The 26305-nt window shown below is 41.3% G+C and overlaps 1 protein-coding gene across 33 annotated transcripts in view; it reads left to right on the top strand.

Moving 5' to 3' along the window:
* The window catches only part of LOC311616575 (uncharacterized protein), a 413605-nt gene that overhangs the window by 141355 nt on the left and 245945 nt on the right, over positions 1-26305 (top strand). The window contains exon 5 of one of the 33 annotated variants that reach the window (XR_014793916.1): positions 22172-23242. The exons of 27 other annotated variants lie outside the window; for them this stretch is intronic. Coding sequence is in view for 2 of the 6 variants with exons in the window: in XM_084872098.1 (XP_084728224.1) it covers positions 9933-10025 (93 nt within the window). In the remaining 4 variants the exon portion in view is untranslated. Of the gene's footprint in view, positions 1-9932; positions 10399-17897; positions 18004-22171; positions 24412-26305 lie in introns of those variants that run through there. 5 more of the 33 variants (XR_014793918.1, XR_014793919.1, XR_014793920.1 and 2 more) reach the window with 5 other exon arrangements.

Below are 26305 nucleotides of genomic sequence, written 5' to 3' on the forward strand. Positions count from 1 at the left end.
TTGATTTAATAATGTGCTTTCATTTCCAGGTAAGCTTGACTCTGAAGGACCTTGCAGGGAGAGCAGATGCCTTGAGTTTTTGTTTTTTTTTTCCTTCCCTTTTCAGTAATGATGATGGATTTGTGTGAATATACCCCCATGCTCTGACCTCCCCTGTGACTAGTTGGAAGCATATGCAAGATGCTAATTTGAGTTAAGCACAAAATCTATGGCCCTGGAACACAAACAGTATAATTCACATATGGATGAACTCATGACTCTGGCCCCTCTAACTCCCTATGCTTAAATCACCTGAATTACTTAGCCCATGGGTTAATGGAATGAAAACTAAAGATTACCTTGTGGTGGGGGTCATGTCCTGCCAGACTTGTCCTCTCTCCATGATGTTGATAGACATTCATTCTGCTTTTCTTCTTTTTACCTTGTATTCACTCATCTCCTCATTTTCTTCATCTTCTCTTGGTAGATCTTTTATCTTCCCTCTTCCTTACTGCAAATAATATAGATTTTGGGAACTATTTGTAGAGATACTACTAAGTACTGTACTAGGTGATGAGCCCAAAGTTTCATATATATTCATTACAAAATTTGACTGATGGACTCAAATTTATTGATATTGAAATGATATGCATATATATTTATATGTATACATATATACACACAGATAATGTGTGTATGTATATGTGGTTACAAGATAAACTGAGGCATGTTTAAGTTTTCAACGAGTTTAGTTGGACAAACATCGATTTGCATCAGGCAGCATCCCATCTAGCAGATGGAAATGAACTCAGAGAATCTATACAAAATTAAAGACTTTCGTAGGCACACGGGAGCCGGGCAAAAAAGTGGGTTGGTTCTTGTAAGGTGGCTCTCCTTTAGGGGCTGGAAGGGGCCTGTCAGACAGATTACCTAACTAGTGCTGATCAGGTGACTCCTGATTGACTGGCTTAAGATTCCTATTGTGGAAGAGCTGGAACTAACTTAAGTCTCATTTAAGTAATGTGGGGCTTAGCATAAGTGACTCCAGTTTGGGCCTGCTGTCTTTTATTTGGTTTATTAAATAGTGTAAGTATTTGTAATCTGACTCTAGATTTCCTTGCAATGAAATAACATATGAAGTTATGCTATTTAGATTGCAAGGTTGCAAAAAAAAAAAAAAAAAAAAAAACAACAACAACAAAAAACAACCCCAAACAAACCTTTAATGGATTAGAAGAAGATGTCCCTTCTGACTCTAGAGCATGTGAGGGCTTGGCTGCGTGTTCCCCACTCACCCGCTTCGTAGGGTACAATCAGGTAGGGCAGAGCCTGCACACCCCTATGGGGTGGTCCAGAGAATGTCATTAATTGGTATTAATCCTCTTTCCAATGTGAGTTCTTTCTGTTATTCAAAGTATGACCCAAATTTTAAGAAAAGTTCACATAAATACTCAAGGGATAACAAAGTATTGGTAATGTAATGTAAAGTTCTTTCATTACATATAGGAGGATGTATCCGAATTTTTGGATTATTCATATAGGCAAGTGGTCTAACAATTATTTGTGTGGATCTGGCTGTTCATACTTTATATAATGTGATGCCTTGAAGGCAAGGAATAGTCAGTCTACTTAGTATAACCTGTAGTGATGCTCCCCTGACTCCCAACCCCCAGCAATTTAGAAGATACGTTTCCAGCATAGGCATTTTGTTTTGTACTGAACAGTTAAGTACTATGAAAGCTAGGGTTAGGCCCCTTAGATCCTTAAAGTGTCATGGTTGTCAATTGGAATTATATGCCTGGATAAATAAGTATCTTGGTAATTGTTTTGTTTTTTATGAAATTCATATCCTGGACTTCTCTTTAAATCTAGTGGCTTAACTATAATTAGATAAAAGGTAAGAACTAAAGGACCCAGTAAATAGAGAAACCAAAAGGACTGCTTTACGATCACTGAATGCATCTTTAAAAATGGGCGTATTAACCCTACCTTCACCATGCCTGGTTCTTTTCATACTCACTCATTTTCTACCTTTCTCCTATTTGTGGAAAACATGACCCCATAACGCTGATGTAACTATGTCCTCCTTTAATCTCAGCTCTGTTGATGTTGTACTTTATGCTGACACAACCTGTTACCTGGGAATATGACTATATATCTGCTGTTACCACTATGAGACCTCATTTTTATACAGAAACCAAATTATATGAAGGGAGATGCAAACCATCGTGATGAGATGTTTATTAAGAACCAACGTAGGGTATTATAAACAGAATAAACAATTTGTCTTGGTCAAATTGCTTCAGAATATCAAGTTAACTCTGGAGTTCTGTCTTTTTCCTTTGATAATGAGAGGGTAGTTCCTCAGCTCTGTGGTTCACTTCCTGTTTCGGGTGACAGGATGTTGGATGAATGGTAAGGCCCATGTATGTTCCTCTACTAGCTTTGCAAATGGGTTTTGTATATTTAAAGGAGTAGCTTTGCCTCTCCTGAAATTCGAAGAATCTTCTTAGAAACAGAAGGCTATGCTTTAGTGGTGTTTTTATCCGTACAATCCTTTCATTCTGTGACCTAGGCTTTTACTCTTTATAAGATTGCCTTTTGGTTTGTCTTGTCTACTAGTATATGTGAAAATGATTAACCACTGCATCTGTGTTATGTAGAAGAAGAAGAAGAGTGTGATTCATGGCACCTGAAATGTCTATCCCTTACTCCTCCCCACCACCCAAATTCCCAAGGCATCCCAAAATGCCTTTAAATGAGGTTAACATGTTTCTTTACTAAGCTCTCAAACCCCGATTTATTTTTGTTGTCCACTTCAAATGGACAACAAAAAGAATGCCCATATTTAATCTGATCATTAATTTATCCCAAGCAGTATTCTTTTCCCATTGGTGGGACTATAGGAAATTTTACTTGGGGTGGAGGAGGGGCGGGAAAAGAAAGATGGTTGTTTTTATGATATTTTTCTCATCTTTTGGGAATACCCCTCCCACATGCCTGCATTCCTTTCCTAAACTTTCTCTCATGAATTTCAGAAGTAGACACAATACTTCTGCATTCCACAAAGGGATTACACAAAAAGAAAACACAACTTGATTGATTTTGAATGAAAAGGCAAAAGTCTAAAATGAGATGAAAAAGATAACTTATGAGATAGCTTACATTCCAACTGCTTGGTAATAGTGATGAAAGTGAATTCATAATAAAGATGGCAGAGGAAGCAAATGCTGTGATACATAAAAAGACATGAAGCTTTTTGTACTTTATTAAGAAATAAACAATAGGAATCTTGGCCTGAGTTTACCTGTGTCTACTTGATCACATCATTGGGCAGTGTGATCTTCAAATATTCTTATGCCATGTGATATAGTCAAAACGTGTAACTTCTGGAGTCAGAATCAGGGTCCAATTCAGCATGTCATTACTGACTTTGATAAGTGTATGTGTTATGAATATGTATGTTGGAATGTAAGTAGGGATCCTAAGAAAGATGAGCAACAGCATTACCTGTGAATAACTGGGAGAAGGATCAGGGTTAGGGGAACCTTGAGTACAAGGGAGTGATTATAATGATTAAAATACATATTTTTGGTGGATCTTACCAAGTGCCTATCTTACTGGCCATATCTGGTCACACCTTTGCTTGTATGTACATGATGTCAGTGGCAAATCTAGGCCTCTGGATGCTTTTTCAGCACGTGCACTCTGAGCCGAGGTTAATTCTGTCACCATGATTAGCTAGATGTGGATTACTTACCTATTTGAATTTAAAAAAATTCACACACAACCATAATTGGCCTTTTCCTTTTGCCAGGCAACTGCTGCCTGCAGTTGTTAGTTGGCTTGTGCTGCGGGAGTATAAAATCTAAAATTGTTCTAAACTAAACTTAATTAGGAAGGGACATTTGTTGCCAACTTGCTACCCCCGTATAATACAACTAAAACCAAATGTAAATGCTTTTCGGATGATACAAATTAGTTTCCCTTCTGCCAACCAGCATGGAGCACCAAGATTAGAGGGTAATAGCAGGGCCTTCTAATAGGTGGCTTTGGGAAAGGATTCCATGGGCCTTAGGGAAGGGCAATGGAAGAAATGCCCTTCAGAAATATTTATTTTTGGATTTATGATTCCACTGTGCTGCCTTTTCATTTCTTTTTGGTCAAGTGCTCAGATTTTTGTGCCTTGCTTTTGACTTTTCTTTGTGATTTTTTATAACTTGGAAATGCCAACACCCATTGTTTAGCACGGAATCCCCGCCTTGCGTTTTATTTTCAATAAGTCATCTAACACATTTTTGTTTTCATTTGTCCCCCCTCCCCCTGGCCCCAGATGACATAACAATTTAGCGGTTCTAGATCAGATCTTTTCTTCTTTGCTACTTCACACACAACTCTTTTCCTTACATTGAGACCCTTCTGATTTGTATGGGGCCTCTGCAAGTAGAAGAGTGTATGTGAGTTGTGTATAAATATAAGCTTTTCGATACAACAGGATGAACCTTTTATAAAAAATGTATTTTATACTGATTTCAGAAAGGAAGGGAGAGGAAGAGAGAGATAGAAACATCAACAATGAGAGAGAATCATTGATCAGCAGCTTCCTATGTGCCCCAGACTAGAGATCAATTCTGAAACCCCGGCATGTGCTCTGACCAGGAATCAAACTGTGACCTCCTGGTTCATGGGGAGACGCTCAAACACTGAGCCACACAGGCTGGGCAGGCAGGATGAATCTTTATGATTTGTCTTGGATGGGTGCATGCCAGAGAAATGAATGATTCTGATTATATAACCCCCATTGTGAGGACCCAATTCCTCTTTTTCCCCCCTTTGAATCTACCTAGTAGTTTGCCTTTGAACCAAGTTAAATATGAAAAGGGACAGGCTACCTGACTTTGTTTGCATGCTTTTGGCATCAGGGAGCTAATGGAGGTGTGTGGTGAAAGGGGGGCTTGTCAGAACTAAAGCGAAAGAAGCTTGTAGACATTGAATTTGCTTCGAGCAGATGATTAAATTTGTTTCTCCTTGTACATTGTTATATCTGTAGGAAAGGAACATCAGTTCAAGATCTGTCACTCTGGCTGCAGGCCAGCATGCCAAATTCTGTCATCTTCGCTGCATGGCCAAGCATTTTTATTACATGTTATAATTCTGGTTTTGGAATCCATCCAGCAATTCTGATCTAACGTCAGATGGTTAGGGGCGTGGGGGAGGAAAAGGGCGTGTCCATTGCTAGACAAGGTTTGGGCAGAAGTGTGCGAGCAGGATGCCTGTTGCAGTTGTCCAGGGCAGGGATTTTTCAGGGGTGCCACGAACATCTCTGTGCTGCTCAACAATTGAATTGCAATGTCTATTTCTATTCATACTCATTGTTGATTTTAGACCAAAGACAAATGCTCTGGCTACATCACCTCCCCAGAGCGCAGCAATTAGCATCAGTGAGGACAGGGTCACCATCGTAGATGTGCCTGGTGTGTCCCATTGCCCTGAGCCTGGGGTCGACTGGCGACGCTTGGCCCCCATCAGCCTGGGCGAGTGGGAAGCTGAACTCTTGAACTGTTCTCTCTGCACTGCCTTAGGATGAACCGTTTCTGGGTTAACTCGTCTCACTTCTTTCTTCACAGTTACCTTAGAGGGGGAGGTAGTGGTGGGAATAGATAATAGTTAAAAAAAAAATAGGAGGGGAGAAGTGATTGCATTCATTTCTTGAGTAGAGAGCCTTGACCCTATCTTTTGTAATAGTGTCTCCTCCCTGCTCTGAGGGGTTTTGCAGATGGAGCCTGGGCTTTGGATTGTCAGTGAAGGACTGTTCAAAGCTGCAGAGTGCTCTGCAGGAAGCAGTGACACAGGTTCCAGCCGCTCTCCCCCGCCTTCCCCTTATTGTTTAAGGATTGTCACAAAACAGGCTGGGATGAGGAGGGAGAGAGACAGGGAGGGTTTTTTTTCTCCCCGAGTGTGGCTGCTGAATGAAAGCAGGCACTTTATTTAGAAGTGAGTAGGGAGGGAAATGCAGCTTAGGGTTGACACCCTTCTGGTGCTTATCCATAAATATGAAATGGTGTTAGAACATCAGACACCAGAGAGCTTTCTGATTGGCTGTTGGTGACGTCATCTTGTCATTAATACTGTGCTCAGAAAATAAACTGATCTGCCTGTTTTATTTTTCTTTAAATAAAGCTGAAATGTATAAAATCCATTTTGTAATCTAAAACAAGGCACTGAAGTCAGAGCATTTTGAAAGAATTACTCTATTTCTCAGGTGTTCAGAGTCATTTGGGCCTCCAGTTGGGCACTGCAATAATCAGCCACAAGTATTCAGCCTGTCTGGTCTTATTGCTGAAAAGCAAGGCGGACACTTTTCAACACCCCGACATCCAACAGCTGACATTTACCCACATTAAGACAGTCGATGGGAACTTCCTGTCAGCCTTTAACTGTCCTGGTATGCTTGGAGCCCAGGTTGGCTCGGGGAGGGAAGTTAATGGGTAATGAAAAGGGCTTTCTTTCTGTTCTTAAATCCTACTTTTATTTCTTTACCTCTGATAACTCAGTAGTCATACCTAAACTGATCCGCTTTTCCACTTAATTTGCACTCATCTAAGCTCATGATTGTGTTTGAGCCGGAGGATCACACTTGTGGCATGTCCAGGCTGTGTGTGTGTGTGTGTGCGTGTGTGTGCGTGTGCGTGTGTGTGTGTGTGTGTGTGTGTGTGTGTGTGTGAATGAATGTAAGATCTAATAGCATGCTTTGTTACACAGGACTTGAAATTTTTAGGAAAAAGCCATTGCCCTGCAACTCAGACCCCATGCCTTGATTCTCCACCCCTGGGGGTCTCAGAAGACTTGACAGTCCCCCCTCCCTACTGGTCCACTCTGATTGAAGGTGGGGCACTGAGTTTCCATTAACCATTGGAAGTATTAAATGTAAACATAACTCTAGACCTTAAAAAAAAAAAAAGAAATACACAACTGCCCTTTTAGGGAAATCCATGATTCTTTAGCACGAGAAATACTGGCTAGAATAATCTTATACTTTCTTACCATACTTAATGTTCCTTGTGAATAACTATTACTAGTGTACTCTTTGTCAGTGTACTCTACAGTGGAGTCTCCTAATAATCACTTAGGGATGGTAGGTAAACCCACCCCTCCTTTCCCGAAGCTGTTACTAATATAGTGAATGTGCTTCTGAGTGTTTATCCCACGGCTGATGGAATGGCTGTCCGAGGATATTTTACCCATGCTGTGGACATATTATTTGGATTAGCAAAATGCCTAACAAGCAGGTGTAACTGATTTCTGCCATGCAACTGTCTCTCCTTCCAGGGAGACACCGCATTACTTTTCAAAGTTTCCCTTGTTTTCAGCAAGGTTAGAAACCCTAGATTTCGCAGCCTTTGGGGTCAGAGAGAAAAGAGAAAGACAATGAGGCTCATTCATTCTTAAGAGCTCTAATGAGTCATAGATGGAGATAGTCTATTTTCCAGGTTAGAGCTCTGTCTCTGACAGGCTTTAATTATCTGTGAGCTGAAACAAGAAGTGATATAAACATGCAAAAGCCTTTCAGGAATAGGTTTTTAAAGGCGATGAATCACCCAAGTTGGTGTCCTGTTCGGCCCTTTAGCATGGGGCCGGCTCCCTCTCCTCCCTCTCCTCCTTCTGCTCAGTTGCCACTTGATCACGTGGCAGCTGTTTGCAGACGAAAGGAAAGAAACAATCATTCACTAGCAGGAAACTTAATCCTGGGCAGGTGCAGTTTGAGTAACGACTCTGGGCCTGAAGGTCAGCATGGTTGCTAAGGCCTAAGCTTTTGCAGATGGTCTGAGTGGGAGGAGCAAGATCCAGTAACTCTTCTCCCATCTGCAGCCCCCAGACCGTCCTCTCTTCCCGGTTGTGCTGCCATTTCTGCAGATACTGCTGAACTTTTGAACTCAAGTACAGTGCAGTATTAGGATGTTTGTTTATAGGTTTCAGATAAAGCAGCAGCGGGTTTTAAGGAAACAGTAGACAGATCCATTTTCCTTTTCCTCCATAATGTTAGCGATCTAATTAGAAGTCAGTGTTTTAGCAGCTTCCTCTGTATGTGCGTTGGGCTCTTTTTTTCTAAAGGCGCTTGTGGACACGAACAAAAGCCGGATGTTTCACTGGAGCTTCTGAACAAGTGCTCAGCGTTAGATACGTCTGGAGTTTACAGACCACACTTTCCTCTGCACAGAACAAATGAGAGAGATTACGTCCGGTGTTAGGATTCCTTATTTTCACCCTCTGCATTGTTATTTTCACTCTATAGAAACTGCCCCTCTGCCGTTGTTTCATTTCACATCCATTACCAACGGCCACTTTATTCTATTTATATTGCTTGCAACAAATCGAAATTCCAGGTGCACAAGCTTGTCACACCCAAGGGCTTGGAAAAATATAACAATAGTTCAGATAACCCCCTTCTGGGGGCAGGAGGGGAACCAAAAAACCCACACAATAGTTAAGTATGGACTTCAGAATGTATCAAATACATAAATCTATAGAGGTAAGAGTAACGTTTTGAAAACTGTGACTTGGGGGCAGTAGAGGATATTTGCTAAACTAACCCACTTCTCTGAAAAGCTCCCTGATTTCTTGTGGCTTGGCGACTGACACGGAGAAATCCACAATTACACTGTATAGATGAGCCTTGTTCTATATTTAGTATATAATCTCCGCTCAGGGGCTACATATGGCCATGAGCACCCACTTAAGAGCTAAAAATGTAAGTTGCCTCCCACTTTGTCCTGAATTGGAATCAGACACAACTGCTCTTTGCCTTAAGGAAAGAATTCAAGATCAAGTTGTTAGGAAGCCATCCTTTGAACCAGTTGTGACTTAGCCCTTGGAAGAGGCTAAGTAAGTTCAGTCGTGGCGATTAATGACAGGGATATATTCTGAGAAATGTGTTGTTAGGCAATTTCATCATTGTGTGAATGCTTAGAGGGTATGATAAGCAAAATGAGACCAAATTAAGCACAAGAGAAGTGATGCAATCAAGAGAGCCGGGATGCATGAGGCTGCTGCTGACGTAGCACAACATACTGTTACAGAAAAAATTTTTTATAAACATAAAGAGTGCACTGTAAAGTGATGATAAAGTATAGTATATTAAGTATGTAAGCCAGTAACATAGTCACTTATTATCATTATCAAGTATTAGGTAGTATACATGATTGTATGTGCTATACTTTTATATGACTGGCAGCACAGTAGGTCTACACCAGCATCACCACAAACACATGAGAAATGTGTTACCATGGCTGTGACATCACTAGGCAATAAGAATTTTTCAGCTCCATTGTAATAGTGGAGCCATCGTTCGTATATGTGGTCTGTCACTTACCAAAAAGTTGTTTTGCAGTGCATGACTGCATTTGTTGAACAAATAAAATAAAGGAATGACATTTCTTGGAGAACCCACACTTCTCATTGCCTAATAAGAAAGGAACAGGATGAGTCCCGAAGGTCTAGACTCAAGCTGGAAGTAAAACACTTATCATGAAGTGAGCACAGAATATCGAGAAGCAGTAACGGATGGGCAAAGGTTACTAGAACTGGTAAACATGCAAAGTATGGAAAGTTCCAGTGGTTTCCAAATCTGGCTGCTCATCAGAGTCAGATCTTATAAAACAAACCAACCAACTTCTGCACCCTTCAGAATCTCTCATGCCCAGCGAGGGATCCACCACCTTTGTCCGCCAAGCAGAAGTGGCAGGGATGACAAATGGACGTGCAGACGGAGGTCATCTTGGGAGAGCGCAAGCCAGCAATGCCGAGGCTCTGTCACCACACAGCCAAGGAATGACACCATTTTTTTTTTTTTGAGTTAGGTTTTAAATTGATTCAGCAAACATATATTGAGCATAACGCATTGTATCACATATTGTCTTAGAAATATACAAACAAAACTGATTTCTGCTTCACAGGCTTATCTTGCACAGAATCTCAATGTCACTTGTTTCCTGTGTCATGGCCCTCTGAGCACAGTTACTGGAGGAGCCCAGAGGAGGTATAAATAATAGCTGGATTTGAAGAAGGCTTCAGTGGAGGTGATATTTAAACTGGCAGTCTGAAAGATGATAGGGTTTTGCCAGGAGTAGGAAAGCCAAAGGAGAGATGAGGAAGATGACAGATGAAAGAGCAAGTGCAAAGTCCAGGGAGATGGAATGAGCATAGGGTGTTCTGGAATGGTGGAGAAGGCAAAGGGTGACTGGAGGTGAAACTACTACTGTTGTTCCTGTTGGAGCCCCCTTATCCATGGGGGTACCTTCTAAGACCCTGAGTAAGTGACTGAAATTGCGGCAGTACAAAACCCTGTATATAGTATGTTTTTTCCTACGCATACATATGTACAGTAAAGTGTAATTTATAAATTAGGCACAGTAAGACATGAATGATGATAGAACAATTATAACATATACTGTAATAAGTTAAGTGAATGTAGTCTCTATCTCTTTCAAAATGTCTTAGTATGCTGTACTCACCTTTTCACTTAAAGGAAGTACTTTATGGCTTCTCTTTGGCATGTACATCATGCATCACTACTCTTACGCTTTGAGGCCATTAAATTAAAAAAAAAAATGTGATTTGAGCACAAGCACTAGGACACAGCTACTCAGTGAATAACCAGCAGGGAGTATCTACATGTGGAGATGGTAGACAAAGGGATGATTCGAGTACCAGCTGGAGGGATTAAGGACCATGAGATTTCATCATGATACTCAGAAAGGTGCACAATTGAAAACGTATGAATTATTTCTGGAATTTTCCGTTTAATATTTCAGACCGTGGGTAGGTGAATCCATGGCAAGGGAAACCACAGATCAGAGTGAGGAGGCTACCCTGCCATTGTTTGCTAGACTAAGACGTTTGGGATTTTACACTGTAAACACGTTTCTTCCCATACGGAGAGGGAGAGGGATGTGGGTTTTGTCTTTAACAGACTGTAAGCTCTATGAGGGAGAGACACGTAACATCCAAAGGCTTCATGCACATATAGTAGGCAGGAAGGACTTCTTTTTGGTTAATTAAAAGGTGTTTCATATTTGCCTTATTAAGCAGAATAATGAGTTTCTCTGATCCTTGTGTGCTTTATTTTTCTCCTATTAATAAAAAATAAAATAATTAAGGGCAATCTGCTAGCTCTCCCTTTTTTTCCCCTTGATAATTCTTTCATTCTTTTCATATCTTACTGTTGGGGTGACTTCCTCCCTGGACCTCAGCTTCCTCTGATAACCTTAAAGGTGAGCATAATCCATAGAACCAAGAAACATTAGTGCTAGCCTGTTTTCTTCACACAGCTCCCAACTGGGGGCCATACGGCTATGGCAATGGGAGGATTTTAAACACTTGTGTCCCCTGCCCACTCCATCTGTGTCACTGAGAGGCCTTCACAGACTACATAAGATGTTAAATGGCCCATACCCACAGGCTAGAGGTGCTGTTTCCAAGAGCTATCTTTGTGCTTATTTTTACTGCTGGCTTGTTTGCATCTCTGCAGAATATTCATGAGCTAGAAGAGGAATGTGTTTTGTTCTCCTTAAGGGTGCCAAATCCAGGTGGGAAGTAATGATCTTGATGGATTCTAGCACTTGTCAATTTGAAGATGTTCAGGGAAAACAAATGAAAGAGAGGATAGATACTGGTAGGTTTATATGCTATTATTCAATGGTGTGGAGCTGCAGACATTTCTTTCTTTCTCCACTTTTGAAGGTAGGGGTTGGAAATGAGTAATAGACAACTCTTCCACATGAAACATTTTCAAGCTTGAGGGATTTTATTGTGTGTGTGTGTTTACTTTATTTTATTGTTTTCTAGTTTGCCTTTGTCTTTGATCACTCATTCCTCTAACAGAAATTTGGTCGTGTTATTGCTTTCCTCTTTCCCTTGTCTGATGGGAATTATTTTTTCCTTTCTCTTGTTGATTTTGTTAGTTTCAAATAAAGTATTTATTTAGATCTAGATAGTTTAAATATATGAGTCAGTTATAAATCTGATTTTGTTTTTTTCCTTCAAATGTTTTCAGTTTTATGTTTAATTTTTGTCCATCTACCTATCCATTTACTTATTTATTTGAGGTCTTTCTCTCTTTTTCTCTTTTTTGCTCAATCCACCTACCACCTACCAGAACTGTATGCCTGCTCTCTATCTGAGTCTGTCTCTATTTTGCTTGTAGTTCAGTTTGTTCATTAGATTACACATATGAGTGAATCATATGGTACTTGCCTTTTTTTCTGACTGGCTTATTTCATTTAGTATAATGTTCTCCAGGTCCACCTAGTTTTCTTTTTAAATTTGTTCATAGTAAAGAATTTTCAAAATAAATTTATATAGAATAAAACCTGTTAATCTCAAATGTTGGGCTAAGGTTTATCTTTGCCCGCTAAACCTTCATCAGTGCTTTAAATTAATAACTAAATGATATTGTCTTAGATGTGATTGTGGTGGTGTGTTTAAAAATCCTAGAGTATAAATTGTTTTCAAGTGTCTTCAAGTACTTTAGAAGCCCGTTTCCACTGAAGCACTTGATATGGTAATTATATATGGTTCTCCTGTGTTCATTAAAATATGAGCCTAAGGCTCCACTGACAATTTGTTAGCTTCCCATAGGCTGAAAGTAATAAAATTGCTTTGCTTTAAAAAATCCAATTCAGCACTTTCACTAATTCAGATGAGCTTTCTCTCCATTCTTCTCCTAGGTAGGTTATGAGAAAAAACATATATTTTTAAATACCTCTGAGAAAATGAGAGTGGCCCAGCCATGTTAGGGGAAGAAAATGTGGGCTATTTTAGTAGGTGAATGTGATTGTTTTTATTGCCTTGGTCCTCAAAGGCCTTCAGTTTCAAAGGCATAGCAATCCTTTCCCTCTTAGTTCCTGCAGTCAAGCTCGAGCCCAGTGTTTCTGCAAAGGATATGTATGCTTTTCCCTAAAATTTAAAGTTTCCATAATCTCAAAAAGACAGAGTTGTTGTTGTTGTTTTAAAATAGATGGGAAAGAGTTTTAAAATATGTTCACACAATAGCCCCAAAGTGGAAGCAAACCAAATGCCCATTGACAAAATGTGCTACATACATATAGGGGCATGTTATTCAGCTTTAAAGTGAGGTAATTCTGAGACATGCTACAACATGGAGGGATTCTGAAGACCTTATACTCACTGAAATAAGCCAGCCACAAAAGAACACATGTTGTATGATTCCATTTACATGTAGTACCTGGAATAGTCAAACTCATAGAGACTGTAGTGATTGGTGGTTGCCGGGGGTTGGGATGGGGGATGGGGAAGTTAATGTTAAATGGGTACAGTTTCAGTTTTGTAAAATGTAAGAATTTTGTGATTGGATGGTGGTGGTGGTAGTACAAGAGTGTGAATGAATGTAATGCTACTGAACTATAAACTTAAAAATTGACCTGACCAGTTTGGCTCAGTGGATAGAGCATTAGCCTGTGGACTGAAGGATCCCAGGTTTGATTCTGGTCAAGGACATGTACCTTGGTTGTGGGCACATTCCCAGTAGGGAGTGTGCAGAAGGTAGCTGATAGATGTTTCTCATCAATGTTTCTAACTCTCCATATTCCTTTCTCTCTGTAAAAAAATCAATAAAATATATTAAAAAAGGGTTAAAGTGGTAAGTTTTATGTTATATATTTTATAACAAAAAATTTTTAATGACAACAACAGTGGAAAACTATTGTTTTAAAAATTTCTGAGTTAAATAATGTAAAACAAGTGTCATTTTTGGTAATATTCAATGTTTACCCATGCAATATAAATTACAAATTTGTTTAACATTACAATACAACACCATTGTAAAAAATAAAGATGTACAAAATCTTTACTAAATAAAATAATTACATTTTATGTAAAAATCAAACAAAAAATAAAAACAACAAACAAACTTAAGTCCAATTAGACTTTCTAATTTGTGGTATTTGGGTGTCTCCTGCACAGACATTTTTCTCATTTGGATTCCCGACATAAGATAAATAAATTTGCTACTATTGTTCTCTTCTGATTTTTACATTTGGAATTCCTGGAACACTTGAAATTACATACATATTGAAAAACACAGGCTTGAACTAAATGAATTCTACTTACAATTAATATGCATTTGAGGCACCCAAGGATTGTTAAGGGGCATATTCTGAGTTATGGATCTGGGTTGGGACCTCAGATTCTACTTTTCTAAAGAACTCCACCTCCAAAGGTACTTAGAAACCTTTGGATGTCTCCTGATCCCAAGGCTAATTGAGGGTTCTGCCTCCTGAGGTGTGCTGGTCATTCCCTTACTGAGCCTCAATCTGCTTTCTAGTTTACACAACATCTTTGCTGTTGTCACCCCACTCTTAGTCCTGTGGATTTCTGCATTCTGAACTCATTTACTTTTATCTTAGTGGATCCTTATGTGAAAGGAAGTTCTTTAACAGGAAGTTCCCAACTCCCTTTCTATTGTTTGTGGTTCTGTGCTTGGTGTTGGGAGACAGTTGTTTAATTTAGTAGGATCTGCAGAATATATCAACATTCTCCTCTTACCTAAAGTTGATTTGCATAAATACTTATTAAGCCCCAATTAAGTAATGAGTGTTGTGTGTAACATCAGAGTTAATAGACATGGCTCCTGCTGTAAGAAAACTAGTTGGACATGTATTAACTCAAAGCTGGAGCTCAGGTGACAATTCTGAATTAGGCATGTTCTGACCATCTGTCTTACATCATAAGTGAAGATTTTCTTTTTAAATATATATATATATATTTACTGATTTCAGAGAGACATAGAAACATCAATGATGAGAGAGAACCACTGATTGGCTGTCTCCTGCAGGGTCACTACTAGGGACTGAGCCTGCAACCCTTGGCCTAAATCGAACCCAGGATCCTTCAGTCCACAGGCTGATGAAATATCTACTGAGCCAAACCGGTTAGGGCAAGAGTTTCTTCTTTGGAGTTAACTTCATCACTGACTCTCTGCTTTAATCTCATCCTCACATTACCCTCCTTTCCATTTTTTTTAAAGTAGAAAAAATATGCTTGTTTTTGTGAAAGGTCTTTCTAAGTTCAGATAATTATTTTTGTAATTACACAGCTTTGAGGGGAAATGGCCTTATAGAATTCTGTAAGGCAGAATTGAAATACGGTCCCTAAGATCCCCTCCCCGACCCTTACTGCACATGTGCCCTGAGTAGTCCCTGGGACTGAGAATTTGGTGGATTTGAAGTTATGCTACATGGCATGGTTGACTTTAAGATAGGGACATTATTCAGATGAGCCTGACTTAATCGAGTCAGCTCTTTAAAAGCAGAACTTTGTATTGCTAGTTGAAGAGAGCATGGCTTGGAGATGGAAGGGCTGTGTGGCAAGGATTGCAGTGCTTGGAAAGTGCCTACTATGAAGGAAATAGTACTTCCGTCCAAGAACAAGGAACTGGATTTTACCAATGATGAGAATCAGCATGCAAGTGGACTTTTTACCCCCCATTGAGCCTCTAGATGAGAATTTGGTTCAACCAACACCTAGATTTCAGCCTTGAAATATGCTGAATACAGAACCTGGCATAATGACCTGGGTTTTTTACCTGTGAACTAATAATTTATGCTTGTTATTTAAGGTACTAAGTTGTTATAGTTTGTTATGCAGGATCAGAAAACTAATATATATAACATATGAGTGCAAATGCATTCAAAGAAGAGTGTACAAGCTGCAGTAATGAAAATAAGCTAATAGAAATTAAAAATTTCACTGATAACATAGGAAATACCTTATAGTGGAAAGAACACATATTTGGAGAGAGGAAACTTGAGCAAGCTTTGACTCTTTTACTTTCTAGCTGAGGCAAGTCTCTGGGCCTCATCTATAAAATGAAGATGGCATATCATCATAATGTAACCACTAGTTTTATTTATCAAGCATTTCCACAGCTTTGCTTAATCCAACCTGGTGCTGACCCACTAGGTATAGAAGGAGGATGTCTTCTGCATGTCTTTTCTGGTAGTATTTTCTTTAAAGCTGAAGATTTTTGGGGTTTCTTTTTTAGGGCAGTCAAAAAATGTTCCCATGTCAGAATAACAAGAAGCTGATGTTTCTGCCAAAAAGCTTCAGCAGGGAAAAAATAATGCCTAAGGTCTGTTCTAGTTCTAAGTAAACTAATGTCCACGGATAGTTTTCATATTCTTAACATTCTGAGGTTCCCTTTTTTGTATGTTTGAAATGTACAAATAGAAATTGATTTTTAAAATCTATTTTGGAAACCTAGAGAGATTCTGATTAGAAGTTTCTCTGCCTGGAACACCTGCTCATCAGAATTCATTCTTGGTGTGTTTCCACAGCCTTTGGGGTGGGCTCATAGTCCTTTTTTTATGCATCACTGGGCATGGTCCCTTGGACTTAGTCATGTGTGTACCTGTCTGAGTGTCTAAATGCTGGGCTCTTAAAGGAAGTGACAGCCTGGAGCTCTCTGAGTTGCCCAAATTTCCTCTATGAGATGATTCTTCCCAGAGCTTAAGGATCTTGTTCACATGGAGAAATACAAATCTGCAGAAAATTAAGGATGCTTGGGTTATAATATTCTTGGAATTTGATGATATTTCAAAGGGAAAATGCTAATTGGAGAGTTTTCTTTCCTCCAACACCTGCAGCTTCTTTCCCTGCTATCAACTAGCTGCTGGTTTTCATAAATAGGACTCTACAGGGGAAAAATACCTAACAGCTCAGCCACCATGAAGATGATGGAAAGTGTCTGAGAGTCATTAGAAAGGAAGAAAGGGACCTTCTTTTTAGCCACGTCCCAGCAAGTGGGGAGACTACAGGCGTGTCTTCCAGCCTGGAAACAGAGCAGCCTACATGGCTGTACTCGGTAAAAACATGACCCTGTGAGCTGCTCTCCTACCAATTTTAAAACACAGGATAAACAGGCCAGAGATGGAAATGCCTCAGTTGTATTATTCATGGCTCCATCATAGACATTAAGGGAGCCCTCCCTTCCACCCAAGGGGCACCTCCTCCACCCTCACAGAGCCCTCAACAGATCTGTCTTGTGAGACGTGACTCTCCATCACTTTCAATTTTGCTCTAGAGTTGCCAGTCCTCATTTGACATTTGGCTTGTGAAAATAGCTGTTGAGGAACCATTGTCTCTTCTATCATTTTTTTTTTAAAAATATATTTTATTTATTTTGTACAGAGAGGAAGGGAGAGAGACAGAGAGTTAGAAACATCGATGAGAGAGAGTCATCGATCAGCTGCCTCTTGCACACCCCCTTCTGGGGATATGCCCGCAACCAAGGTACATGCCCTTGATTGGAATCGAACCCGGGACCCTTCAGTGCCCAAGCCAAAGCTCTATCCATTGAGCCAAACCGGTCTCGGCTCTTCTATCATTTTTAAACAATACCAGAGGACAGTGGGGAGGGGGAAGGGAGGTACCTCTTTCCCTTGTGCTAGCAGATGCTTGTCTGAGTGTGTACAGGGGTTGGTACTCTGGGAACAGTAGTCTCGTTTTCCTTCCTGTCCATTCTTCACCTTAGTAGAAGTGACATATTTTCTGAGTGGTTCAGGGACCAGACCCCAGGCTTCTCATGGTTGGCCTCATTTTTTGAAGATGCTGTCTTGCTAGCAGGCGCCATGCCACCCATTGGCCATGCAGTCATTCCATCCTAGCCAGAACTGTACAAAGAGTTAAGTGCTATGCAAATTAAGCTTCAGCCACTTTTTCAGCAAATTTATTGAACATTTAAAGCTTACCTTTAATTTTCTCACCCTTCATATCTCTGTCTTATACAGTTGAGGGGACCAGAGATCAATAAAAGTGATTTGGTCTTAGATGCTTATGCATTGAACTCTGTGCAAAATTTCTGGTGACCCGTTGTAAACAAATACACCGGTCTTCTTTTACAGCTTGCCTAACCTCCCACATTTCCAAATTCCAGAGTTCTACAACTACAGGTAATATCTTCCCCGCGGCAACCATGTACCAGTGAACCCTCTCCAAAGGCTCTGGCCCTTCAAAGTGCTGCCTTTGGGAGGGCTCCTCCTGTCTACCTGACCTCATGGGAAGGCTTCCCACCTGGGCCATTCATTGTTTGCTTAGGGGAACTGGGATTTCACCTGAGGTTTCAGGTTCGAATACTATTTCCCTAATTATTCCCTAATAATTCTAGGCAAATTATTTTACTTTGGGGGCCTTGGTTTCCTTGGTGGAAAATGGGTTTAAGAATAGCTGCCTCACAGTGTCCTGTGGACATTGAAATGTAAAATTAACTATCAAGTACCTGACACTAAGTCACTAAGTCAGTTACTTAGGGGGCAGGGTCTGATAGGAGTTAGCTGTTGTTGTTTTTTGTTTTTAGGTTTGCTTTTTTAAATAAAAAACATCACTTGTCAATAATGACTTACTCTCTTGTGGACAACAATACGCATTAGCTAGGAAAGTGATCATGGCTGATTGTGTAGGGAGATATCTGCCTTTCTCTCCCTACTGGTTGTTTGAGGAGAAGGATGAACTGGAGCCCAGAGGATGGATCAGGGGAAGAATGAAATAATAGATCCCAGCCTTCCTTGTTTATAGTACAGGCCACCTCTTAGCCTATGTCAAGGTGGAGGCTTAAACTTGAGAATAAAAATTGTAATTGCATTAAAGTTTTAATAACCAAGATTGTGAGATCGGTCCAAGATGCCATTAAATATGGGAAAGGGGTTTTAAAAAATAGCAACTGAAAATTCTGATGTGAAAAAGCCATTTCCTGTTCGTTGCCTGCTGAGATGGCAACACACAATAAATTCAGTTTCACAATTTCTTCTCCTTATGTCATTATGATATCAAATATTCATTCCAATCTATAATAATAAAAGTGTAATATGCTAATTAGACTGGATGTCCTTCTGGACAAAGCTGCAGCATGTGGGGGCTGAGGAAGAGGTGGTAGAGGCTCCAGGCCACGGCGGTGGTGGGTGGGGGGCCGGGACCAAGGCCCTGGACGAATTTTGTGCATCGGTCCTCTAGTATCCAAATAATATTTCAGAAGAGCTAGTATTAAGTGATTAGCTTCCAGGAGTTTTGTTGTTATTAAGCTTATAGCCCTTCTTCATATTGGTGTGATGTATATATAAAGATTAAAAGATGATCCAATGCATTAGTTGTATATGGTGTGATGTGTATCATATATAATAAAAGCAAAGTATGCAAATTGTCCCCTTGGAAGTTCAACTGCTCACTATGACATGCGCTGACCACCGGGGGCAGTGGGCGACAGTGGAGGTGCTGCCAGGCCCTGGTGGACCCCAGTGAGGGTGGGACCAGAGAGGGATGTGGAGCACATGAGCAGGCAGCACCAGGCCAAGGAAGGTGAGAGCGGAGGCCTGATCGCCCTGCAGACGATGACCAGTGGTGGCAGTGTAGGGCCTGGCTCCGATTGATCATCCCACAGGTGGGATGGTGGAGCAGGTGAGGGGTGGCACCAGGCCAACATGGGGTACCAGGTGGGACTGTGGGGCTGTGAGGCTTGGGGCACGAGCTGGGGCCAATCTCTGCAGGCCACCCTGAGGGACCCCACTTGTGCACAAATTTGTGCACCAGGCCTCCAATATGAAGATAAAAAGATGATCTAAGGCACTAGTTGTATATGATTTGATGTGTATATGACCCAAGGCACTGATTTGCTCAAGTAAATGATTTTAAAACATTTTATTGATTGATTTTTGAGGGAGAGAGGGAAAAAACATTGATTTATTCTTCCATTTATTTATGCATTCATTGGTTGCTTCTTGTATGAGCTCTGACCAGAATTCGAACCTAAAGCCTTGTGTATCAGGACTACGCTCTCACCGACTGAGTTACCTGGCCAGGGCTGAGTAAATTATTTGTGATGATTTGATGGTCTCTTTGTATATGAATGGGAATGTCTTCCTATTAAGAATTGGGTTTTTGTTGTCAATAGTGTATAGGGAAGATCCCTGAGACATATAAAAGGCAGGTACTAGCTGAAACCAGTTTGGCTCAGTGGATAGAGCGTAGGCTTGCGGACTGAGGGGTCCCAGGTTCAATTCCAGTCAAGGGTGTTTACCTTGGTTGTGGGCACATCCCCAGTGGGGAGAATGCTGGAGACAGCTGATCGATGTTTCTCTCTCATCGATGTTTCTAACTCTCTATCCCTCTCCTTTCCTCTCTGTAAAAATCAATAATATGTATTTTAAAAAGGCAGGTACTATACAGAATAATACAGAGTTGTACATAACTGTTGAGTTGAAGGATTCTTCTACTCCTTATTTCCTTAAGGAAGACTAACCATTATATATGTCAGCACAGCTTACTAAAAAAAATACCTCATAAAGAGAGAAACGGATACAACATGTCTTTCCTAATGTCTTCCAGGGTCCCTCAGTGAATGGAGGGGCAGATCCAGGATTTCATGTATCAGCACCATTACCTCTATCTTGTATATAATCCCTTTTTTTCTGATACTGTCAAGATTTTAAAGGGGGATTATGGCTTGAGTTAGAGAGAGCAGGCAGCTCAGGCATACCACACAAAGTTGTTAAATCTCAGAGGCTTGAGATTGCTTGGCTCCTTTTAAGTTTTGGAAGCACTCCTAGGGAATGCTATTAGGAATCGGCTTCATGGAGGAAATGTACCTTTGGGGCAGTCGCTTTTGAAGCTGTGAGAGGATAATAGGTTGGTGAACTGGAGGGGAAGTTGCTCCAGGTTTAGAAAATAAAGGCAGCGAGGAGGTGGCAGGCCTGTGCAGACTCTTACGATAATGGTTCTTTAGTAGGACCAAGTGGTTCTCCAGATCCAGCTCAATTTTCCCTTGAGTGCATTTTCCTGAGTTTTGACAAAGCCTGGGGACCCTCTGGTGGAGTATCTATCTCTCTGTGCCCTGATTGCGGGGGCTGCACTATTATCTCGGTCAACTGTCCATTTCTTTTGGATCTGAAAGGAATAGTTTAATTTTCATCAGATTTTTGAGATTTGGGGCTTGCAAACAAAAAGTATTTGTAAAAAAAGGTGGCTCTTTTCTCTTTTCACACAATTCGAGGTCCCATATCTGGTGGATAAATCAGAATAGAAGTTACCTCTGGAAGTAAAGACAGCAGGTGTGACGGTAGAAAGGGAGGAATGAATAGCTGTCCCATCTGTGCTTTGCCGAGTGGGGAGTTGGAATGTAGACATTGGCAGAACAAGCCTTAGGTAAGAGAGGGCAGAAAGAGGGGCAGTCTGACGGAGGGTTATTTTAGGGAGAGCATATCAGAGCAATTTTGAGAGGCCTCTGTGGAAGAACTGGCACAGCTCAACAGGCCCACCTCAGGCTCTGTGCAGACGAATGTTTTCATTGCTTAACAACATTGAGTCACCTTGTTAAACGTCATCCCTAATATGGAGATGGACTTACTCCTTGCCCCCAAGCTATGAGAGCCTTAGTTAGGAAGACACTGACACACACACACAGGTACCCATAGCACAGAAAAACAGTGCTGCTGTTATTCAATTAAGTGGCTTTGCAGCTGGAACGAAGTTATCTTCCTGGGAGTCCCCTGCCAAAGAGTTAAACCAGGTGAGGAGAAACTTGAACTTCCATGTGGCTGTAGTACTCATAGTACTACATTTTGAGGGAGACTCACTTCTCAACATAGGTTTCTCAACATAGACCAGAGAGAATGGTTCTCGTCCTCCATGTACTTTATGTGGTTTTTCTTCCCTCTCTCCCTCCTCTTCTCCTCCCTTCCTTCCTTCCTTCCTTCCTTCCTTCCTTCCTTCCTTCCTTCCTTCCTTCCTTCCTTCCTTCCTCCCCTCCTTCCCTCCTTCCTCCCCTCCTTCCTTCCTCCCCTCCCTCCTTCCTTCCTTCCTTCCTTCCTCCTCTCCTTCCTTCCTCCCCTCCTTCCTTCCTCCCCTCCCTTTCCCTCCCATTCTTTCTTCCCTTTCTTCTCTCTCTCTCTCTCTCTCTCTCTCTCTCTCTCTCTCTCTCTCTCTCTGTTGAGATCATAAGAGTGCTTAAGTAGGTGCATTTCTAACGCCACTGAATTAAGTCTTAGCAGTCCGTGGTGAATGTGCTGATTAAAAAGTCCAGGATGCTTCCAGCTCCAGGCACAGGGGGACAAATAAATGGCTCGCATTTCAGTTTCCATGTCAGCTCGAATTCTGTGCTAAAAGAGCGCATCTGCTCTTTATTTTACAGATGAGGAAATTTAGTCCCAGAGAGGGAGCGATTTGCCCCTTCCCCTGAGAGTAGCCAGCAGAGTCGACAGGAAAATCTAGGTCTTCTGACGCGGCCCAGTGCCTTCGCTGGTATGTCACACTGTTTCCCTCATTATCCTGAGATTTGCTGGAGCCACAGGACTGCATCATGCTCGTGCATATGTGGATTTGAGGGCTACAGCTGAATTAACTCATCATGTCAGCCTCCACCGTGGGCCTGTTTCTGCCACACGCGGTGAATCGTCACTCCCGTGGCCTCGGAATTGGGTGCCCGGAGGGTGTGATCTCCTGGGCTGGAGCTCCTTGCACAGCTGTGTGCAGCGTGTGCACTGCGCTGCCTGAACTTGTTCCGAGGCGGTGGCTGCGGGTGGAGCCGGGCGCACACGTGTGCAGGCATGCAGCCCCAGCCAGCCTAGCCAGGGTGAGCCCATGGAGCGCTATTCATACGGACTCCACACATTTTTTGAAAATCCAGGATGTAGTTGTAAGGCAGACTCCATTCCGTTTTAAGAACCCTTGTTGGACATGCTCTGAGAGCGAGAAGGAGGGGCATGCCCAGCCTCCAGTGATGAGACGATGATTTCCGGGTGTTTTCTCCCCTCTGATTGGCATGACCCTTCGAATTCATGACACCGCTTACCTGACCGGCTGGCAGATGTACTGTCATGGGTTTTATTGATAAGCAGCTGAGTTGAAATTTTGCCGTGATGGCATGTGATTCCTTCAGGGGACCCACACCGTTTTAGGCCCGGACTGCATCAAGTAATTCCCCAGGCCCTGTAGGATATGGATTTGTTCAGTTGCCATGGGTCACCCTCCCTCTACATGTTCTCATTCTGATACTGATGCAGAATTAACTGCATTTAGGGAGCCAAATAGCAGCCATGGAAAATAATGGCTTTTCCAGCGAAGTGTCCTTGCCCTCTCACTGGGATTACACAGGCCTCATTCGCAGCCCGCCCTCATTTTATGCCCCGGCCCATCCTTAGGAAAGAAAGAAATCCCCCATGACCTTGGCAGTGATTCCTGATTTTTCAAGGGGCCAACCAAGGTTGGCTTCAGTTGCTTTGCTATAGATGCCTGACCTCTCAAAGCCGTGTGCGGGGAACAGCACATTCAGTTTGGCTGCCCGAGACATGTGAGCCCCAGGAGTTGGTGCTGTGGATTTGCCTGCACTGGCCCTTCCTGTACAGCCTCTGGGGTTACTCATTTCCTTCTCTGCTCCCTCCGGTCCCCCATACTGGTTGCTCATTTGGGTTTATTGCCTAGGAGAGGTATGGGCAGGTGGGAATTACAACACATTTGCCTCTGGTACTTTCTTCTCCCACTGGAGGGGGGGCATTAGAGAGGAGGAGGGGAAGATGGAGAGCTAGCTGTGTGCAGAACCAGAGGGAGAGGGGGCAGAGCAGGCAGGGGGTACGATTACCCATTGCTTTAGCCGGATGTTAAAAAGCACTGGGAGCAGGTAACTGAAAGCAGGCTTCCTCTCCATCCCTACAAGGCCCTTTCCTCCTCCTCCTCACTGCCTCAGGCCCTTCGAGTTTCTCTTTCCTGCCTGGTTTCTATAAATTACTAGCAGTTATTACCTCAGGTATATATTGAATTAAAAATATGTTTCTGTAGGCTGGTCTGGAAACCTAATCACCATTTATGATATTGTTTCTATGGGAAGCTGTGTTCTGAGTTCCAAATAAATTATGAACATTCCTTAGGAATATGAAACATCTGCATGGTTAGGTAAGTAAATAAACCCTTTGTTTCAAGGCCTTGTTAAGTTTGTACTTCCTTTTAGAATGTAGAGTTGTGGCAGATAGATTTGAAGATATCAGAAGGGTAAACAGCATATTTTTTTTCCTGGCATTACCTCTCATTTGCTACCTCCACATGCTTCTAAGATCTCTATATTTTCCTTCTGGTGTCTTTCAGACCATGTTTTGGTCTTTGGCTAATTGCACTTTCAGAATATAGTGTATAACTGGGAACTTGCTTTTAAAGTGCTATACAGAGTTTTCTCATTTTAGAAAACATTTTTTTTTTCCTTTGGCTGACTTCACTAAATACTGTAAACTCAAGAAAAGCTCTATAGTTGCAGATCTGGTATCGATTATCATTAATTCTTCCCTTTATGACTTTTCCACTTAAATACACATTTAGAAACAAACCAAATAAACATTAAATAGCATAACTAAATTCTTGACTTGGGTGGTCCAGTTAGTTTCAACATGTGCTTAGCTTTCAAAGGTGGTTTTAAAAACATTACATTTGACTGACCCATGAAATGCTTGCAATAGATTTTTTATTTTTAAATTTTAAAATGTATTAATTCATATACCTTTTAACAATTGGATTATTTATAATTTTAGTGCTATACAAAATAAGTGAAAAGGTACTTTCTTCTTCTTCTTTTTTTCCAGTTGGTTTCGTAAAACCTGCTTGACTGCGTTTGCAACTGAGTGACTTTGGGCAAGTCACTTAACTCTGAGCTTCCTGATGGGGAAGATACGCCAGTTGGTTCCCAGACTCCCATTTCTGAAATGCTAGGATTGTGCAATTCTGTAAATTGAAAAGTTGGTATTTAAGAGAATCACATGAAGCAGAAAGTATACTATTTATTCTGCAATAGAAGTGGGGAGGTGGCAAGTTCTGGAGTGATCAATGAAGGTCTAAAAATAGCATACAACCCGGAGCCTCTTTTCCAAAGCCAGTCCTTATTTATTGCCCTGTTTATTGGACTGTGCATGTGGTTGGGAAAATAGATGGGGCATCTGGAAAAAATTTTTTAAATTTATGGGCAGAGACTATGCCTCAGCACCTTAAATATAGGGTGTCCCAAACAAATGTATACACACGCATTGAATAATTATAAAGGCAGTGCTTATTAAAGTACATTTCATTTTCAAAATTGAGCCATCAGCTGTTAGAGTGTGTAGACATTTGTGGGGACACTGTGTAGATTATATACAAAGATTGGCGATACTGCCATTAAATGCAATGCTAACTACTTGAATTAGCCCCGTCAGGACCGATTTGGACTTGGATTCGGCCCAGTTGTGTTTTGGTGGTTTCTGGATTGTGTGTTAGAAATCAGCTTCTAAGAGAATCTTTTACTCCTACAGGTTGGCATTTTGTATCTAACTCCCCAGTTCAGAGAGAAGACCTTTCCGTTTTTGTTTTTATTTCTCTTTCACATCTTTTGGTGATTGTCTCTGCTCTCCCTTTCCAGTAACCCATTGCCCCACATACAGTGAGAGCTTCTTTGGGGTAATTAGTTGTCCTGAGTTACTTCCATTCAGGGTGCTTAACTGGTTTCCTTGAGTGAGAATTGGGGATTAGACGGGGATCTCGTATAACCATTGTAGAGAAGGTGGTTATATAGAGAGCAAAATATATTAAATGTTAAGGAATGATTGGCACTTTAACTTACCTGTTTTCAAAACCAGACAGGGCCTGTGACTGAAATCTGGTTCCTGCAAGCAGAGCCTGGGGCAAGCCATTCTGAATTGTCACAGGGCCGCTCCTCAGCAAATGCCAGTGGCACATGAAAGCGAAGTGGCTGCAGTGTTTCATTTAGGTTGCTTTGATCACTCCTAACAGGTTTTTAATATTACACCAGCACTTCATCAGAAAACAAAAATGTTTCTCAGCACTCTCTAGAATGGAAGGTTGTCTGTTTTGTCAATATCTCCTGCAAGTAGCTCTTTGCTAAGAAAAACTTTAGCAGTAGGGGTTTAGGAGCTTTTCTTCCTATTTGTCCCAGGATGACGAGGGTGGGCGGGCATCCTATTTTTAGCATTCCAGGACCCTACACAGTGCTTGGGATATAGTGGGGACTTCCTGTTGTGGGGCTTCCTGTTGGATTGGATTCCTGAGGACCCTGCGGGAATCTTCATCTGGAACTTGTATAAAAACTCCTTGGTTAGGGAAGGCAGAGAATAAAATGAAACTTGTCCCTTTTGTCCTGTTATAGCTTCAGAAATGAGGGCCTCCTGCCCCTTACAACAAGTAATTATGTGATTTTTTAAACTGTAAATTCTGAGTATGTGTTAGAAAGTTTATGATTTAATATTCACACTTAGTAATAGTTGATGAGAGAATAAAAAATACTATTAAATCC

The sequence above is a fragment of the Pipistrellus hanaki genome, assembly GCF_964339955.1.
Source record: "Pipistrellus hanaki genome assembly, chromosome: 2".
NCBI lineage: Eukaryota > Metazoa > Chordata > Mammalia > Chiroptera > Vespertilionidae > Pipistrellus > Pipistrellus hanaki.